Source organism: Camelus dromedarius, chromosome 12 (genome assembly GCF_036321535.1).
Source record: "Camelus dromedarius isolate mCamDro1 chromosome 12, mCamDro1.pat, whole genome shotgun sequence".
Taxonomy (NCBI): domain Eukaryota; kingdom Metazoa; phylum Chordata; class Mammalia; order Artiodactyla; family Camelidae; genus Camelus; species Camelus dromedarius.
Genome location: NC_087447.1, coordinates 6,230,106 through 6,250,382, shown reverse-complemented (window position 1 = coordinate 6,250,382; position 20,277 = coordinate 6,230,106). Strand labels below are relative to the sequence as shown.

At 43.5% G+C, this 20,277-nt stretch overlaps 2 protein-coding genes across 3 annotated transcripts; one reads left to right on the top strand and one right to left on the bottom strand.

The window, feature by feature from the left end:
- Positions 1-13,257: 13,257 nt before the first annotated feature.
- Positions 13,258-15,951, bottom strand: EIF1AD (eukaryotic translation initiation factor 1A domain containing). 2 transcript variants are annotated; one of them, XM_031448103.2, is made up of 6 exons: positions 15,595-15,951; positions 14,815-15,091; positions 14,570-14,678; positions 14,363-14,471; positions 14,154-14,204; positions 13,258-13,573 (listed from the first exon to the last, which is right to left on the bottom strand). In XM_031448103.2, the coding sequence occupies exons 2-6, from the start codon at positions 14,899-14,901 to the stop codon at positions 13,429-13,431; spliced, it is 501 nt and encodes a 166-aa protein (XP_031303963.1). In that variant the 5' UTR covers positions 14,902-15,091; positions 15,595-15,951; the 3' UTR covers positions 13,258-13,428. The 2 variants fall into 2 exon arrangements, with proteins under 2 accessions (XP_031303963.1, XP_010994268.1); XM_010995966.3 differs by having other exon boundaries at positions 14,815-14,987.
- A 154-nt stretch (positions 15,952-16,105) lies between these two features.
- BANF1 (BAF nuclear assembly factor 1) lies at positions 16,106-17,840 on the top strand. The gene is made up of 3 exons (XM_031448104.2): positions 16,106-16,257; positions 16,952-17,080; positions 17,314-17,840. The coding sequence occupies exons 2-3, from the start codon at positions 16,958-16,960 to the stop codon at positions 17,458-17,460; spliced, it is 270 nt and encodes an 89-aa protein (XP_031303964.1). The 5' UTR covers positions 16,106-16,257; positions 16,952-16,957; the 3' UTR covers positions 17,461-17,840.
- The last annotated feature ends 2,437 nt before the right edge of the window (positions 17,841-20,277 follow it).

The window sequence follows — 20,277 nt, the reverse complement described above, 5'->3', positions numbered from 1 at the left end:
TAAGACAGGCTCACAGACACTGCGGAGTGAGATCCCCCATGCCCTGCTTTGGGTACTTTGAAAGAAGGCTCCCCACCACTCTCCAAGTGCTCCTGAGCACAAACTCCTGTTTGTATGTGCTGGAGGGTTGAGGGACTGACAGCACCTCGGTAAGTTAATCCTCCCTTGGGTTGTGGAACTTGTTACCAGTGGCCGATCAGTCACACTTGCCGCTGGGGCCCTCGGACCCTTAGGTTAGACAGGCTGTTGTGTTACTGGATTGTATAATCTGGGTGGATGGTTGCAGCCCAGGGCAAGTTGGTGACTTGTAAGTTGGACATGCTTATTGTGACCCCTGCTGGTAGCTCCTGTGAATGTTGACTGAGTACAGAGCCAGGAACTGATTACACCTCTCACATCGGCCAAGGTCGTGCAGTTTGAACCATATGGCATGCATACCCCAAGACTACTCTTCTCATACAAGAATTAATGAAAACTGATGAGTGATGCCCAGCACGACCTCCATGCTTAACAACCTGGACTGGCTGGTAACAAAGGTTCCTGGTGCTTAGCACCTCATTGTGAACTAGCAAAGGTTCGTAATGAAGTGGATATTGTAGTGTCATCAGATTCTATCCTAACAATAACTGAAAAAATTGCTGCCACTTGGGAGACAGCCTTGGACATTGCCAATGCTTTATTCCTCGTCACCAGGCGAGGTAGGCAATGTGCCTTTACACATCCCACAGGGATTCTGGATTCTCCCGCAGCATGTCATCAATGCATCACACGTCAACACGTGAGCACTGCTGCTGTCCCAGCTTTCCTTTCCATCGATGATATTCTGACAGTGGTTCCTGCTGAGGAAACTGTCCGCACTGCCTTGCATGCTCCTCAGACAGAGGTAAGCAGAGATGGTTGGACCTTGAATGAAGACAAAATCCAGGGTCTTGCCAGCCAAGGAACTTCCTTGGGGGACACCTGGGCAACTACTAAGGACAAATTGCTGGCCTTTTTCTCCAAATACAAGAGGCCCTACACCAATCTGTACAATGAAGGCACCATACTCCACATTTAATAATTTTACTAAAGCCTTTGTACTGGGCCACGAGACAAGAGACCAGTGTTCAGGAGTCCTGCAACAGGAATATAAGGAAGGTGTAAACCAAGTCCTGACACTCAGCCACACAGCCTTCAGACCCCGTGGAATTAGTCTCAGCTTTGGAAATTATATTCTTCCAGTATCACTGGCCCCAGGGCTTTTGCATTTATGGTCTTCTTCCTGCTGCTGAGAGGTGAACACTCTGTAGAATCCCACACGTATCCTCTCGAGCACATAACAGACTCGTGCGTGCTGGCCAGATTTCAATGGCCAACACCTGCTACTCTTTGCCTGAAGACTTTCCCTGGCCACTAAAGCCTGGTCTACACACGTGGGCAGTCAGACGCTAACACTCCCAGGAGCAGCCCTCCACCAAAGATTGATAATGGGAGTTGATGGCAAAGGACCCCAGCTGCCTTGCCTCTAGGGTGCTATTGCTGGAGTGAGTTAGACACTGGTTCCCAGAGTTTCCTACAAAGGGAATGTCCAGTATGATCCCATGTAGTTTAAACCTGCTAGAGACCTCAGCGTGAGCTGAAATAAAGAATACATTAAACGGGATATACAACTGCAGGGGTACAGTTTAGGAATCAGTCAATTAGAAGGACAGACTGAGAAAACCTAAGAAGGACTGAAGAAATAAAAAATGTAAAAGAAAAGCTGAGATATGGAAGATAAAAGTAAAAGTGCTAATGTGAATAATAGGAATTCTAGAGAGGAATATAAATATGTAGGGAGAAAATATCTCAAGAAATAATGGACAATAAATTTCCTGGAATAATACAAACATGAAGCACATTGGATCAAAAAAGCCCAGAGTGCCACAGAGAAAAAAGAAAGAACGCACGCTTACGTACATCATATAGAACTTTAAGAAGATCAGAGGTAAAGCTTACACAGAGAAAAAGTCTATCACATACAAAGGAACAAGAATCATACCAACATCAGATTTTTCAACAGCAACACTGGAGGCAAAAAGACAATGAAGTAGTATTTTCTAAGTATAAGGAAAATAATTTAGAATCTAGAATTTTATATCTATTTGAAACTGTCATTCAAATATGACAGGTGGTAGCTAACAGGTATGACAATTTATATTGAAATGGAAACTTTATAAGTCAATGTTGATGTTACACATTTTTATAATTTTTTTTTACATTTTTATAATTTAAGTCAATATGTAGAAGATTTTAATTGACAGTGCATGTAAACTGGCTGTAAAAACTACAAGAAAATTTTGAAGAACTTTTTGTTGCTATTGATAGATCTAGTGTGGCTTTTCGATTTTGCAATACCCTTCTGAATTAGAGTTAGTGAATTTAAGTTGGATATAGTTTTCAAGCAGACATGTCTTTAATTCGAAGTCAAATCGATTATTCTAAAAAAGATGAGCCAGTTTTATAAATGTGTATATAAGTATTTAAAGGAAAAAAGTCTGTACTTGATTCAGTTACTAGCAAACTTCTAGGTATGTTTAGAATAATTTGGGTATGTAAATCTATTTTTCAACTGTAAATTTCATAAAATCTAAATATAGATCAAATTATTTCTGATGAAAATTTTGTGTCTGAACTGAGGTATGCTGTAAGTTAAAACATATACCATATTTTGGTATATTTATACAATGGAATACTATTCAGCCATAAAAACCAACAACATAACGCCATTTACAGCAACATGGATGCTCCTGGAGAATGTCACTGTAAGTGAAGTAAGCCAGAAAGAGAAAGAAAAATACCATATGAGATTGCTCATATGTGGAATCTAAAAAAAAAAAACAACAACAAAAAAACCCCATAAATACAAAACAAACAGACTCATAGACATAGAATACAAACTTGTGGTTGCCAAGGGGACGGAGGGTGGAAAGGGACAGACTGGGATTTCAAAATGTAGAATAGATAAACAAGATTATACTGTATAGCACAGGGAAATACATACAAGATCTTATGGTAGCTCACAGAGGAAAAAAATGTGACAATGAATATATGTATATTCATGTATAACTGAAAAATTGTGCTCTATGGTGGAATTTGACACAACATTGTAAAATGACTATAACTCAATAAAAAATGTTAAAAAATACATAGCATATTTCAGTGACTTAGAATGAAAAAAGAGAATGTTAAATATCTAATTAATAATGTTATATGTTGAAATGACAGTATTTTGGATATTAAATATATTAAAATTAAAAAATTATGACAGATGGGTCCCAAAATATCAATTATTACAATGAGTTAATAAATATTATCAGTTAAAGGAAAAATAGTGATTCTATTTTTAAGAATCCAGATACGGAGGCTGGGGGTGGGTACATCTCATGGTACAGTGTATGCTTAGCATTCACAGGGTCCTAGGTTAAATCCCCAGCACCTTCATTAAAAAAATAATAATAATCCAGATACTCCTAGAGACACTTCTAAACCATGAAGACATGCACAGATTGAAAGTAAAAGGATGTAAGACGGGGAGTCAGAGAAGAGGAAACTGGAGGAAGATGGTCAGAAGGCACCCACGCGCAGGTCTAGGTGCTGGGGGTGTACAGTACAACAGGATGATGACAGCTAACTGCCGTGCAACAGATGCTCAGGGAAGGTGTTGAGAGAGTCAATCCTAAGAGTTCTCATCACTAGGAAAAAAATTTTTCCCTTTCTTTTCTTCCTTTTTTTTCTTTTTGTTGTGTCTATATAAGATGGAGATTAGCTGAACTCTGAGGAAATCACTTCACAACATAAGTAAATCAAACGATCGTGCTGTACTCCTTAAACTTTATACAGTGATGGAAGTCAATTATTTCTCAATAAAACTGGAGAAAAAATGGAAGACAATTATCAGGCCAAAACACTAACCAGAAGAAATCTGGGGTAGCTATGTTAGCATGAAATGAAACAAACTAAGATAAAAGGGATGTCTTTTAGTCATTCCTTAACAAAGGGTTCCATTCACAAAAAGAGATCCATTTCAAACAAGTTGCACTTAGTAACATAAACTCAAAACAGATTAAGCAAAAATTGACAGACTACAGGAAGAATTCATTAAATCTACCTTAAGGATCTACTGCTGGTTAATGTCAGTTGTTGCAACCACTTCGGGAAACATCTGTTGGCACTGCCTAAAGCTGTGACACAGAAGTTCTATGAGTAGGAAGCGTCTCAAAAAGACCCTCCCACATGTGCAAAGACATGTACAAGAATGTTCACAACAATAGAAGTATGGGAAGAACCCAAAGGTCATCAGAAAAGTGAATGGATAAATTTGATATAGTCTCACAGGAAATATTAGAGTCAGAACAAATGAACTAAGCATTCTATAGCAATAAGGAGAACCACAGTAATGTAGTATTAAATAAGTCAGCCCCCAAATACGCCATTCAGCATGTTATCATTTTCCTTAAAATTAAAAATAACTTTATAGGGGGAGGGAAATAGCTCAGTGGTAGAGCACATGCTTACCACACAAGAGGTCCTGGGTTCAATCCCCAGTAACTCCATTAAAATAAAATTAAATAAATTTAAAAAAATAACAAGAAAACCATATGAAAGGAAAACAAGGGCATATGGAATTCAAGGAGACGGTTACCTTGGGTGGGAGAATAGAAACTGGGAGGTGGGCATAGCATGGGAGGGTGGCTTGGGTTACTGTCAAGTCCTCATTTTTGTTTTGTTGTGGTGAGTTTGAAGGTGCTGTCATTAAAAATAACCAATGAAATATTTAAATACAATAATTTATGGACCAAAAAAGGCATCATGATGGAAACTAGAAAACACTCGAAACTAAACTATAATTAAAATACTAGATACTTCACATCTATCAGGATGGGTATCAAACAAACAGAAAATAATGTGTTGACAAGGATGTGAAGAAACTGGAACCCTTTGTGCACCAATGGTGGGCAATGTATACTGGTGCAGCCACCACGGAAAATAGTATGGTGGTGCTTCCCTGAAAAATTAAAAACAGAATTACTGTGTGATCCAGCAATTCCACTCCTGGGTATATATCCAAAAGAACTAAAAGCAAGGTCTCAGAGATATTGTACACCTATGTTCACAGGAGCATTAGTCACAACAGGTAAAAGGTGGAAGGAGTCCAAGAGTCCATCAACAGATGAATGGATAAACAAAATGCGGCATACACACACCATGGAGTATTATTCAGCCTGAAACTTCATGGCATATGCTACAACATGGATGAACTCTGAGAACAGCATACAAAGTGAAATAAACAAGCCAGTCACTAAAAGACAAATATTGTATGAGCTCACTTATCTGAGGTATCTAGTCACACTCATAGTAACAAAGTAGAATGATGGCTGTCGGGGCCTGGAGGAAGGGCAAATTGGGAGTTGTTAATGGGTATGAAAACCAGACAGTTGGTTGCACAAGAATGTCAATGTACTTACTACTACTGAACTGCACACTTACAAATGATTAAGGTGGTAAATTTTATGTGTATTTCAACATACTTCAAAAAACTAACGACATATAAATAACTTACAAAGCTGCATAAAGGGAAATTTTAGCCTTACAAGGTAAGCTATTCCACAGATTACCTAATTACAAAGAGAAAATGGTACCCTCTATAGGGAAATGATACGGAAGCCATCCCTTTAACCAGGTGATCAAAGCTAGCATCACCAATAGCTGGACGTCCTGCCTCACGTGCCCTGTGATCTGCAATAAGCGAATATCAGCTCTATACCTGGCCACGCAGTTAAAGCTCTAGGTTATCTTTGCAGTTAAAGCTCTAGGTTATTTTTGATAGAACTGTTTAACCCAAATCTAAGCATATAAATACAATCACACAAATCCAAACTCAGGACATGTTTATAATTTTATAATGGCCTGAACTGGTTAAAAAGTCCATTTTATAAAAAATAAACCAAAAAAGGGCTAAGGAGTAAGTTCTAAATTAAAAGAGGTCAAAGAGATGTAACAACTAAGTGTAAAAACTATGTGTGTTGTGTGTACAAACAGAATGTGGCAAAATGTTATAAATGAGTGACCCTTTTGAAGGGTATACAGATACTTGTTTTATAATCCTTTCACCCTTTCTTCAGATTTGAAAATCCCCTAACTAGTTTGAGGTAAGGGAGCTGCAAATTAATGAGTTATGGACCAAACAAAAAGAGTAAGGGAAAAAAAAAACCACAGAATGAACCCAAAGGAAGTGTAAGTAAAGGAGAAATATGGTAAGCAGAAATTAATGAAACAGAAGAAAGCTAAAAATGGGGAATGACAACAAAAAGCTGCGGCTGTGAAGAGAGTAACAAGTGAACTTCGGCCAGGATCTACAGGATAAAAAAAGAGAAAGCACAAATGAAAAATATTAGATACAACAAAGGGGGATGGTACTTTAATACAGCCAAGACTACAAACACCAGGCAATTCTACAAATAACTATGTGCCATAGATACATTAAGAAAATATAAAAATATACTGCCTTAGCACTCTAATATTCACATTATAGGGGTCCCAGAAAGAGAAGAGAGAGAGAAAGGACCTGAGAAAAATTTTGGAGAGATAATCTTCCCCAACTTGGGAAAGGAAACAGTCACCCCAGTCCTGGAAGTGCAGAGTACCACACAGAATCAGCCCAAAGAGGAACACATCAAGGCACATAGTCATCAAATTGACAACAATTAAGGATAAGGAGAAAATATTAAAATTAGCAAGAGACAAGCAACGAATGACCTACAAGGGAACTCCCATAAGGTTATCAGCTGATTTTTCAGCAGAAACTCTACAGGCCAGAAGAGAGTGGCACGATATATTTAAAGTGATGCAAGGGAGAAACTTACAACCAAGAATACTCTATCCAGCAAGGCTCTCATTCAGACTTGATGGAGAAATCAAAAGCTTCACAGATAAACAAAAACTAAAAGATTTCAGCACCACCAAACCAGCTTTACTACAAATGTTACAGGAACTTTTCTAGTCATCAAACCTTAAGAAAAGCTAACAAAAAGAAGAAAGAGAAAATAAGAGACCTACAAAAGATTGCTTTGGCTGTTCAGGGTCTTTTGTGGTTCCTTATAAATTTTGGAATTGTTTGTTCTAGTTCTGTGAGGAACGTTGCGAGTATTTCGATAGGGGTTGCACTGGATCTGTGGATTGCTTTGGGTAGCGTGGCCATTTTGATAGTGTTGATTCTTCCATCCAAGAGCACAAGAAATCTTTCCATTTCTTTGTGTCATTTCAGTTTTCAGAGAATAGGTAACCTCCTTGGTTAAGTTTACTTCTAGGCATTTTGTTGTTTTTGATGTAATGGAAATGTCTCTGCCAGTTATAAAATTCTAGTTTTTGAAGTGAAAAAACAAAAACAGTGAAGGGCTGCAAATGACAAAATATCCCTCTTTTTTATGGGTGAGTTGCATGTCATTACATATACACATATGCTGCATCTCCATTATCTATTCAGCTACTGATGTGCACTTAGGATGCTTCCATATCTTGGCAATTATAAATAATGTTGCTGTTAATAGCAGGGTGTATGTATTTTTTGAGTTAATTCTTATTTTGTGGTTGGCTTTATTCCTTTGATAACTAAATTTAAAAAGCTAAAGCTCTAAACATTCTTAGAGACAACGAACAGTACATATACATAAATTTAAAAATATATATGCAGTAAAAAAAAATGATATGAAATGATTCTGTATGACACTATAGTGGTGGCTGTATGTCATTATGCATTTGTCAAAGCCCACAGAATGTACATCAAGAGTGAACCCTAATGTAAACTGTGGACTTTGGTTGATAATAATGTGCCCATGTTGGTTCATCAATTGTAACAAATATGGCACACTGATGAGGGATGTTGAGGGTAGGGGAGTATATATGTGTGGGTCGGGAGGGCTATATGCAAACTCTGTATTTTCTGCTCAATTCTTTTGTGAACCTGAAACTGCTCTAAAAGAATAAAGTCTATTAAAAAATTTTTAAAAATACATACATCCTTGAAAATATAACTGACTCAAGAACTGAAACTTGAGCGACCTATTATCAATAAAAATCTGAAGTAGAACTCTACCCACCCATGGGCAAAATGCCAGGCACAGCAGGTTTTATAAGTTTTACCAAAAGGTTTAGAAATGCAAAATTCCAATCTTATACAGACACTTGTAATGAAAATAAAGAGAGAGAACATCTCCACCTCATTTTATGAGATTAGCATAACCTTGACAAAAAGCAAAACAAAAAACCAGACAGGAGGGGGAAGGTATAGCTCAGTGGTAGAGCACATGCTTAGCATGCACAAGGTCCTGGGTTCAATCCCCAGTACCTCCATTTAAATAAATAAATAAATAAATAAACCTAATTACCTCCCTCAAAAAAAAAAAAAAAAAAAAAAAACCAGACAGGAAAGGAAAAGCTTAAACCATTTCACTTATGAGCCTGGATGCCAAAATCCCCCCAAACGTCAGAAAACCAAATCCAGCAATATATTGAAAAATACATCACGACTTTTTGATTCCAGCAACGCGAGGATGTCTTAACATGAGAAACTGTGTCACGGTATCTCACCACATTTACAGATTAAAGGAGAAAAACCCTGTGGCTCACTCAGAGTGCCATGGGTGGCAGATGGCAAGGGAGGAAAGTGAGCTGGGCTGCAGGGGGAAAGCTCCGGTGGAAACCACTTGGCTGTAAAGGTTGGCCCTAAAGTGACAGAGATGCAGAGTTTGACAGGCCACAAGTCTCAAACCTAACTGCAGTAGGAGTCAATCAATCACATGGACTGGCCACGGCTTTGGGGAAAAAGGGCTCTTGAGCACAGCTCATTCTGGGAGCTCTAATCATATACAGCTGGATTCCACTACTAAGTTGGGAGAGTAGAGGTGGAATTCAACGTTGGAGAATGACAAACGGTAACAGCATGCAGAATACAAGGACTCTTGTAGAATGGGTTCGGAGACACTTAATCTTTTTCTTTGGGCTTGAATAATTTCTAGAAAAGGAGTTGTTTCTCCAGGGCTTAATTGAATTTAATTATAAAAACATCTGTGTTTGATTCCCTTTTAAAGGAAAGATCTCTGACCGCCTTTTAATTTTTCTGTGGATTTATCTACTCAAGTTTTCACCATCAGAATTCCTAGCTATGACCCACAGGAGCTAAATGGCTGATGAGAGGAAGCAGAGATTAAAAGGTTTTTAGGGAGAAAAAAAGATTATTAAAATCACAGAGAGCTGGGGAAAAAAAAACTAATACAATGCCCCCAAAATCACACAGACACATCCAATAAACTGGCAAACAAAGGAGTACTTAAAGGAACATTTTAAGCCCTAAATATATTAAAAAAACAAGACAAATTAACTAAACATACAACCCAAGGAGTCAGAATGAGCAAATAACCCCAAAGAAACAGAAGGAAAAGGCTAACAAAGTGGACATATTGCAAAGCTACTCAAAGAAAATAAAATGCCCAGAACACAGGACAAACGTTTGTTGGTTTTACCTGCTCTCACCCCGTGCCCCCTTTTTTGGGTAAAAGAACCTCTCTATTCCACGGAGAGCACATGTCAAGGATCAGGGTGGTTATCTTGCCTCCCCATATTCCCCTACTCAGCCCTGGCCACAGCAGTCACTCAGGAGAGGTCAAGTGACCTGAGTAAGACTAGTCTGTCCTCCCTGAAATGCATGGATCCTTGAAGAAGTAACCCCGTCTGTAAGGACTGAGTATGAACTGGAGCTTCCTGAAGAACCTACAGGGAGAAAGGGACTATCAACCAAGAGGAGCAGAGGCGATCCAGGAAATCACTGAGGGCCCTGACGACACCGAGCTGGCCCTGCTCTGAGGCCTCAGGCCAACGAGCCCCTGCTTGCTTCTGCTAGTATGAGTTACATTTCTGTCACTCCTAAGTAAGGCAGTCCCAAATGATACATATATTATGCACGTTTTACCCAAAAAAGCTTAAATATACATAAAATATATTATTCTAAAAAAGTATGAATTACCAAAATTGACTCAAGGATAGAAAACTTGAGAAACAACTCCTTTTCTATAAATTATTCAAGTCCAAAGGAAGATTAAATGTTGCCAAACCCATTCTACAAGGCTAGCACAATGCTGTTGTCAAAATGGGACAGGGAGATCATTAAAAAATGAAATCGGCCCAGGGATAGATATAAAAATCTTAAAGAAATAGTATACTATAAAACTAAACAGAGTTTATATCAGAATGCAAAGATGATTCAACATCAGGAAACCTAATAATGTAAGTAACACCCTGCAATAATATAAACGAAATCTTTTGACTATCTCAATAGATGTCAAAATTCATCAATGTTGAATAAAGGGAAAAAACACGAAGTTGGGCATAGAAGGAAACATCTTCAGCCTAATGAAGTTTATCTACCAGAAACCTAAAGCAGAATCTTATTTCATGATGAAACATGAAAATCATTCTAAGAGAGGAACAAACCAGGTGCATTTCACATTATACCAGAGGTCCTGGCCTCCATAATTCACAAGGAAAATAAATGTAAAGGACAGGATAAAACTGCAACCAATAGGATATGATTTGACCCTATCCAGAAAGCCAAGAGAACTATTAGAATTAATGAGAACTCAGTTAGATCAAATAGGTGAGCACACACAGATGGACAGCTTTCCTACACGGCAGTGATGGTTGGAAATGTAATTTCAAAAAAGCGCATTCACAGGGAGGGTAGAGCTCAGTGGCAGAGTGCATGTTTGGCATGCATGAGGTCCTGGGTTCAATCCCCAGTACCACCATTAAAAAATGATAATAATAAAAAAATACACACACACACACACACACACACACACACACATTAAAAAAAAAAAAAAGAGCCCATTCATAGCAACAAATAACTCTGAACACCTTTAGACTGACTACACTGAGCTAGAAATGTGAAAGACCATATGAAGACAACATCTTAAAAAAGCACACATGCAAATCATTCCTGGATAGGAAGATTCAAAACTGTTAATCACCTCTGTCTAAATCAAACCATGAGGTTTAAAACCATGCCAATGGAAAACTCAACAGAACTCTTAACTGAAAATTGACAAGTTCATTCTAAAGTTCTTATGTAAGAGAAAATATGAAAATTTCAAGGAACAGTGGGGCAAGGGTGAGGGAGAATGAGATACCAACCCTGCTATAAAACATGATATGTGCACGTAGATCAACGGGCCAGATTCCAAAGAGATCCATATGTGTGCAGGAATTTCATTTATTTTAAAAAGGTATTTAAAATCTGTGACAAAAGAATGACTCATTCAATAAATGGTATAGGGACAAGAGGCTATCCCTTTAGGAAAAAAATGTTAGCCATCTCCCTTAAAAAATAAACTTCAGACAAGCTCAAGATAGATATACCCACATATGTATCTTTACCTCATCTGATTAATTTTTTAAGAAGTTCGGCTTTTTTTTTTTTTTTAAGTTTTTAGTGGGGTATTTTTTGTTCTCTTTTTGGGGGGAGATAATTAGGTTTATTTATTTATTTAATGGAGGTACCGGGGATTGAACCCAGGACCTTGTGCATGCTAGGCACTGAGCTATACCCTCCCCCTTCATCTGATTACTTTTGCACACATACGTATGCATGTACATCTCTGTACACATGTATACACGCATATACACATACACATACATGTATATATTTAAAACCACACTAAGCAAACATAAGAAAAAGTGAATGAGAAGCAGGTAAATTAAGTGATAGTTGGAAAGGACGTGGGATGAGCGACAGGTTTCTCTGTTTTTCAGATGGGAGATTCTACGGCTCATTTGATGCTATCACATTCAGCAGAGAGCATGGCAAAAATCCAAAACTCACAGAAAGTCCTTAAGCAAAGAGACAGGCTCCAAAGCACAGGAGGAAAGGCTTCGGTCCCCCTGGATTACCACGGGCAGTACAAGGACAGGAGGACCCATGAGCACATTTGTAGGGCTGGTAATTGGGAGGCGAGAGTTCCCTCCAATGGCTACTATTCCTTAATGAAGTATGAGCTGTGGTCAGAATCCAGCAGGGGAAGGGGGAGCTGGGAGACAAGACAGCAGTTTTCAAATATGACATCCCAGAGGAGATCTGCTAGGCAGTGCTGAGAGTCCATCTGAGGTTTGTAACTATGAATTTAAGGTAAAACTAGTGAGCTAGGTTAGTTGTTTTCTCTAACAGTTACTTGGGAACAGAGGGGAATGATTGGGTTGGCCAGGGCTAGGTTTTTCCTAGATGAATACAATGAAGGGGGAAAGGGAGTGTGGGGTGTAGACTGTGGGATTGAATGCTGCACCAGAAGGGAAGTGACGATAGGAGAATGGTGGTGAGAATATGGCAGGGCTGGAGGATGAAGATAAAAGAGTTTTTACAGAGGAGGTAGTTGAGCAAGGAAGCAAGAAAGCCAGGAGGGGAGGTGGTGACTGTGCAGGTATTTGAACTCAAATGGTGCTACACTTTCTAGTGATGTCAAAGGTCCAGGAGTGCCTAGGGATGTAGGCAACAGGCCCGGAATAGAGGACAAGGGCATTAGTGATGGGATATCAAGGAACTAGGGGCCCACAGTGTCGGACAGGCCCATTCATGGGATGCAGAACACAATGACGGAAGCCGGGGTAGAAGACTCCGAGCTAGGAAGTAAACTTCAATGTCTGAGCAGTGACTAAAAGGTCAATGCCAGCAAAGATGAGGGAGAACATACAAAGGTATAACCAGCTTCACAGGAGAAGTGGGATGTGATTTGCAAGAGGGCTGAGGAGTGAGACTGAGTAGCCACAAGGAGGCCACCAACCCCAGAATGTACACAGCAGCATGGAGGTAGGCACTCCTGCAGTGACAGGTGACTAGAAAGGCAGGGAAGCAGCGTACGAGACACTACAAAATTCGTCCTGAGTGTCTCTTAGAGGCAGGTGGGCACTAAGACCCACTGTGGTCGTGAATGCCTGAATCAGTATTAATTGCAAGCAGGCAATGAAGTGGGACTGCTCCCCGTTACTAAATACATGCAAAGAGGCATGGCACAGGGCCTGGCACTTACTGAATGCCCAGTGAGAGAGGGAGAACCTGGGAAACTGGGAAAGATTCCAGTTATTCCCCGTTGCCTGCTCACTCAGCCCACCTGCCCATGAGGTCTCCACCCAGGAGCAGTTTTTACCTTTATCACATGTCCCTCCTCCTTCCAAAGAGCCACTCCAACACCAGCATAAGTCACCTCCCACCAGGGGTTTAATTCTCCTATGTCAAAGTCAGTTCAGAGAGGGGCCCTGCCTTGTCCCCATCCAGGGGGAAAGGTTGGTCGAGCACCCTGGGAATGTCCAAGCTCAGAGAAGCCACAGACTAGTCTCTGAGCAAGAGCAGAAGTGGGTCCCGGGGTCTCAGGCTGCCTCCTCCTCTTCACTCTCCTCCTCACTCTCATGACACTGTCTACGGTTGGTGTTAACAAAAAGGTCGGAATCATCTTCAGAGCTAGACTCTTCTCCTGATGACTGTGGCTCAGCTGGGAGTTCTGGCTGAGTCTGTCTGCATGGGGGAAAAGGGCAGAGTTAGCTATATGCCCTCTGGGAAAATCAGATCTGCAATCAAGGAGCCTCACTAAAAGGAAGACCATATGGCCAAGCAGTTAGGACTTAGTGAATCAGACAGGGAGAGAATCAGGGCAAAACAGCAGGAAAACTTGGCCAAGGAAAACAGGCTAAATACTAGCTCCCACCTCTATCTCAAAAGTTTGCTAGAGCTACTGATCCTAAAAATAATGAATCTACTATGACCAACTAACAGTTAATGGACCCACATTATTTACCAGGTACTATACTAAACAGTTTTACAAGCATTAGCCACATTAATCCTCACAAAGCTCCCATTTTATAGGTGATAAAATCCAGGCTTAAGAGATTAACCTGCTAGAAGTCACTCAGTTATAACTGGCAAAGCCAGAACTTTAAACCAGGGGATTTGACTTTCAAGCCAACTCATAATCACATATTTAGAAGCTCTCACCAGAGACCCTATGTAGGAAGAAAGGAAGGCTCTACTTCCTCTCAAGACACCAAAGCCTGAAGCCCCATTTTCTGTCTCCCCTCCCCCATGACTTGCTCCTCACCTGTTCCTGTTGTTGCTGTGTTTCTCAGCCACTTGGGAGAAGGCCTCAGGCCTGTGCCAAGAGAAGAGTTGGGGTCACAAAGGACAGAGAAATCTCTCAGCAAAAAAGCTGTTTCCAGCTGTCCCTGCCTGGGATGCCATGATCCTCCCTCCCCTAATTCCACAGTGAGGAAGTAAACCCCTTTGAAGTCAGGCAGCCAATGACCTTACCAGAGCCCGTCCTTCTGCAGAGAGCGCACATGGTCTTTGCAGAGCACAAAGGAGATCTCAGCCTTCACCTTCTCTCCCTCTTCAATAGGGTCAACTATGAGGAAGTCCCCTGCAGGTAGAAAGGAGAAAAGGCACAGTCTGCTTGCAGTTGGGGAAAGGCAAGACCATGGGAAACAGTTCTGTTCCCCAAAGGGCTGCCTATCTCACCTCTCTTGATCCAGATGTTCTTCCGGTATTTGGAGGGCATGCTCACCAGGAAGCGCTGCCCCTGGGCTGTCTCTACTTCATGCAAATTGTTGCCTGGGGTCCTGAGTACCTGGGCCAGGAGAGAACAAGAACCAGTCAGCCTCGTCAGCCAGCTCCAAAACCTGGTGAGCTGTACTGCACCTTACCCCCACCCCAGAGGTCCAAGGCGGGTGGGGGCTGAGAAGCTCTTCCCCAATGCCACTCACCCTCACGATCTGCTGCTGGTCAGAGGGCACCATGTGCTCCCCCAGCACCTCCTTCACCACGTGCTTCCTCTTGGTGGCCTGAGACATGTTGGGTCCTGTCTCAGGGTGGTGAGGGATGCAGTCTGTCAACTCCTCCTCTTGAGTTTCTTGGATGGCAGGCTCAGAACCCAGGACTTTTAAAGACGAAGAGAGGTCTTTTACTGAGAAGTGGCACAGTCTTGGTTAAGAACATGGGCTCTGAAATCCTACCTTGGCTATTTCCTGGCTGTTCATTTCTCTAGATTTCAGAGAAAAATAGCCAACTCAGAACATTCTTATTAGAAGGAAATAATTCTAAGCAAAGCACTTAGCACACTGTATGGTACCTAAAAATAACTCGCGTCATCATTAAGAACAGGCATAACCATAAAAACTAAATATATGTCCTAGAAAAAATACGTCATTCCGGCAACTACTTGATGGAGATAAACCGTTTCTTCCTCAGCATGCTTGTACATCCCATGTGTAACGCAACAGAGATGCTCAGTCTATCAACACACACAGAAACCAATTAAGGGAGCCAAATCAGGAATATGTTAATTAAAGGTCAGGGTAGGTCGGTTTGGTCTTTGGCATCTGTTATGTTTCTGAATTGGGTACTGAGAAGACCAAGACTGATGCGTACTCAGAAAACTAATGGTTTCCAAAGACGACTCAGAAGTCTCATCTCTAGTTGCCGACCCCTGCCCTCCTTCCTCCCTATCCTGGAGGAAAGACGCTCAAAGAGAAACCCACACTTACTCTCTGGCCCTAGACCCCAACAGGCGCTGCCGTTCTCCAGGCTGGAAGATGCAAGCGGCTCGTCCACGACTCTCTTCGCACCTGAGCCAATGAAAGCACAGAAGAAAGACTTTGGCAGCGGTCACGACGGTGGAGTCGGCTGGAACTCAGGCCTCCGGCACCTCGGGATCCCCCTAATTCTTAGGAGCCCGACAGCGATGCGGACGGCGCGGGTCGGCTGGAGTCGGACAGCGTACTTCCGGCGGTCTTCCGGAAGCCTCCCGGCCACGCCTCTCCCCTTGTCCGTTCCTCTAACTCTTCCCACCGCCAGGTCGGCCACGGCTAAGTCCTTAAGTTCCGGATGCCGTTCAGCCGAGCAATAATGTTTTCACCTCCCAGGCCTCTGCTCCCTGAGACCGGAAATGCTTCCCGAGAAACGAGGCCACAGAAGGCAGTCAGGCTTCCCGCGAAGTGCCCGGAAAGGAGTGCCTATTAAGGGTGCACACGAGGTCCGGGGTGCCTCATCTCTATGACTCTATGAGGCTAGAAGTGCCCATAGTAGTTTTTTTAAAGCGGCTCTTGAGGCGACCCGGAAGCGGAAGTGGAAGAAAGTTCTAGTGGGCTGAGGTATCGGTGGGAGCAGCCGGGTGGCGGGAGAAGCCGTTAGGAGAGTCGGAGCTGCGGGTGAGCGCGAGCCGCGGAGCGGAGCCTAGGCTGGAGTCCAGAGGAGGCGCGGGGAGGAGGGGAGGAGAGGGGCCGCAAGCGCTGCGGCGGGCAAGAAGATGCGCCCTCGGAGAGAGCTTGGCCGCGGGGAGGGGCGCAGCGGTGCAGGGAGGGGGCGGGGACGGTGTACGGCACGTTGAGGGTGGGGCCGGCGGCGTGGGGCGCGGCGGGAGCCCAGGCTTGGACCCCGCGGGCTGGAGCGTCGAGTGTGCGCGCTCAGGGCCTTCTCTCCGTGTGCAGCCCGTGGGGCGGATGGGATGGAGAGACTCCCTTTGCTTTTCAGGCCGGCTAGCGGTGCCAGGCAGAGTCAGTGCTGCCTTTGCCCAGCCAAGGTCACAGAGGAGTGACAGTTTCTGGGCGGGCCCTGGGTATTGACCAACCCTGGGATTGCCCCGCGTTCGCCACCTGTTAGGGCTAGATAGTTTTTTCTTTGGGGCGGTGCCAAAAGCCAGCTCCCGCAGGAAGTGGGAGACATTTCTGTCTTGAAGAGTAATAAAAAGACTCTTCCCTAGTCAGTTTTCTCATCTGTGAAGTGGGGGGAATCGAGTAAGTCTCCATAATGACGGGTCTAGTTTCCTCTTACTGTGAGTTGCCACTGGGCCTTTGAAAGTTCCTAGGTGTTCAGCTCTAATCTACTTTTTCTTGGGATTCCCAGATCAAGATGACAACCTCCCAGAAGCACCGAGACTTCGTGGCAGAGCCCATGGGGGAAAAACCAGTGGGAAGCCTGGCCGGGATTGGTGAAGTCCTGGGCAAGAAGCTGGAGGAAAGAGGCTTTGACAAGGTGCAGGGAGGCTGCATGCAGCTGGGGAGGCCTGGGGGTGGCAGACTACCATATTTCCTGGCAGTTTGAGAGTAAGTGTATCTTTTGGGGGCTGACAGTGGTGGGTAATCGGAAGAGCTAGCCAGAGCCTGCCCTGCCTCCTAGGTGCATGTACTTTGAATAGTACAGAAGTGGCCTTTGTGTTCTTAGTCCCATAGAGCACTTAGCAGCACGCCCTTTACTCTGTTTTGCAGGCCTATGTGGTCCTTGGCCAGTTTCTGGTTCTAAAGAAAGATGAAGACCTCTTCCGAGAATGGCTGAAGGACACATGCGGTGCCAACGCCAAGCAGTCTCGGGACTGCTTCGGGTGTCTTCGAGAGTGGTGCGACGCCTTCTTGTGATGCTCTCTGGGGAGACCCCGATCCCTAGCCCCAGCATTGAGTCTCCAGAGTTTGCAGCCAAGTGAGGACTACTCCTCCGTCTTTACAAAGGAAAAGATTGCTGTTGTCGTCCACACCTCCGATGTACTCCAGGGTCTTTTGGGAGTTCTCTCCCCTCACCATTTCAACTTTTTTGTAATTCTCACTCTTGCATGCATTTTCCTTCTCTCCTTGCCAATTTCATGTCAGCAATTACCAGCTTTTCTGAGTGGATTCCTGGCCCCTTTCTTCACACCCACCCTCACCTCTGGTCTGTTTTATGCCATTTGGTCCTCTGTTTGGCAGAACAGTCACTGTCCTTGTAAAATTTTTTAAATCAATAAAGTTAGTGGCCTTCATAACTGGGTCTTGTGCGTGGAAAGCAGGTGGGCTGGGAGTTGCCTGTTTCTCCGGGACTGACCAGGTTTGTCACTCCTTATCAGTGCAGATCGAAACTGGCAGCCTCCTCAAAGGGCAGCCACCTTGGCCACATGGGCCTTAGGCGGGTGCTTGGAGTGTCTCAATCTCTGAATAGTGTGGGAGAGAATGTGGGTTGACCATATCCTGGGATCCAGATGAGCTGTGGTGTTCCAAATGTCAGTGTGGTCAACAGCTGGGCTAGGCAGCACCTGGTGGAAAAGTCAGTGGGAGTCAGAGCTACCAGGAAGAGGATGGACTGGATGTGGGTAGGGATTTGCCTGTCAGTCATCATTGGCAGGTACCTCCTGGCCTCTGGGAGGAGTGGGCAGGACTCTTGCAGTCTGCCCTGTTTTCTTAGGGAGGCAGGAAGAACATGGGCGTCATAACTGGGGGTGGAGTGTTGAGTGAGTTACCCTTTAATTTGGTACATTTTCGTTGTGCTCTTTGTCAAACACCTGTATGAACCAGGCCCACTGCTAAGATCTTTGCAAGCTTTTTCTTTTTTTCCGCAATAACAAGTAATTGTTTTCTCTTTTATCGGTGAGGAAACTAGAGGCTCAGAGAGGCTGAATGTCACGACCATGGACTTAATACTAAGTACTCACACTGACTCTCAAAACATGACATGGAAACACGTACCTGAGAGTACTGTGTTCCTTGGTCGTGTCAGTTGGCTTCTCTGAGACTCTGTTTCCCCACCTGGAAAATGAGGTTATTGTAAGAATCAGATGCAATGCTAGCATCGTTGAAAACCTACTCGGTTACAGAATTTTCCTCAGAGGGACTAGTCTGGCAAGGAGAGAGATGATGGATAATGAATATTAGAACTGGGATGAGAAGATTTTCATGATCTCACAGTAAGGAAAAATTAAGAAAAAGTTAGTAAATTTAACTTCATTATAGAAACTTTGTTCATCTAAGGATCCCGTAAAGAGAGGAAGGAGACTGACCCAAGGTGGGGAAGGGTATTTGCAGCACACGTAAATGATGAAGGGCTGTGTCCAGAGCATATTCACAACTGCAGTCAAGACAGCACAACAGGAAAGTGCCTAAAAAAGAGCTGAAGGGCAGCCATAGAGGAACACCCAGATGGTGAAAACACGTCAAAATGTGCTCAATCACAGTAGTGGTCAGAAACACAAACATGCCATTACACACTCACAAGACTGGCAAAAATTTTGAAGTCTCACAATACCAAGTGCTGATGATAAAATGGAGCAACAGGAACTGATACCCGGCTGGTGGGAGTGTTATTTGGTGTAAACAGTTGGAGAAAACAGTTGGGTGTTTTCCAGTAAAACTAAAGACCCACCCTGTGAGCCAGCAATTCTGTTCCTGGGGCTGTGATGGGGACACTCGCGCGCCTGCACCAGTATCTGAGCCAACATTCAATAGTAAAGAAAAAGAAGCGGGGAGGGTACAGCTCAGCGGTAGAGCACGTGCTTAGCATGCATGAGGTCCTGGGTTCAATCCCTGGTACTGCCATTAAAAAAAAAAAAAAAAGAGGAGTGAATGAACATAATTACCTCCCCCAAAAATTTTTTAAGAAGAAAAAAAGAAAAGTTGGTAGTGATTGGCTTTGGGGAGGGAGGCAGGTGTGCTGTGTGGGAACTTTTGGGGCTGGGAATGGCAGTTTCCATTTCTTGACCTGTGTGATGGTGATTCAGGCATTGACTGTATGTTCTGGGTACGTTTCTGTTTATTAGCTACATCTGAGAACGGTAGAAGGATAAAAGGGAAACCAAAAATAAAAATAGAGCAATTAGATGATTAGTCAGAAAATATGATAGTTGTTAGTAGGGATGAGAGTTCCATGCAAGTTCTGGGAAGTGTGAGCGGCGCCCCCACCCCCGAAGGTCGCAGGATGGCCAGAGCTGGGCCCAGTCTGCGTTACAGGCTGCTTCCTGGGAGGGTGCCTATCTGAAGCCCAGGCCTAGTTGATCGTGTGGGCTGTCCTTGAAGGTTCTGGCCATACTTTGTTTCTGAAGTTATCCTGGATGGGTCCAGGGTCACCTCGGAGTCCCCTGAGCCTTGACCCTTGTGCTGTGATTGCTGTCACACAGGCCTGGTGTGCTTAGGCGGGGGCTGGGCAGGGCCACAGCCGCCCCCCTCAGCCCTGGTAGTGCCGGAGTGCTGCTGGCACTCTGCGAGGTCATGGAGACTCCCTGCTCCTTCATGATGCCCTTCCTGGAGCTCCTGCCCATGCCGATTGCCCGGTCTTGCCTCTGGTGGCTCTGGTCCTGGGGCCTGCCCGGCACAGCTCTGTGGTACGTGCTGCTTGCTATCCTCACTCTGGGCTCTTCTCTTCTCTTTCCACCTCCCCCTTGGGCGCGGCAGTACCTGTGACAGGTGGGCCCGGAACCCTTGGGCCGGGCTCTT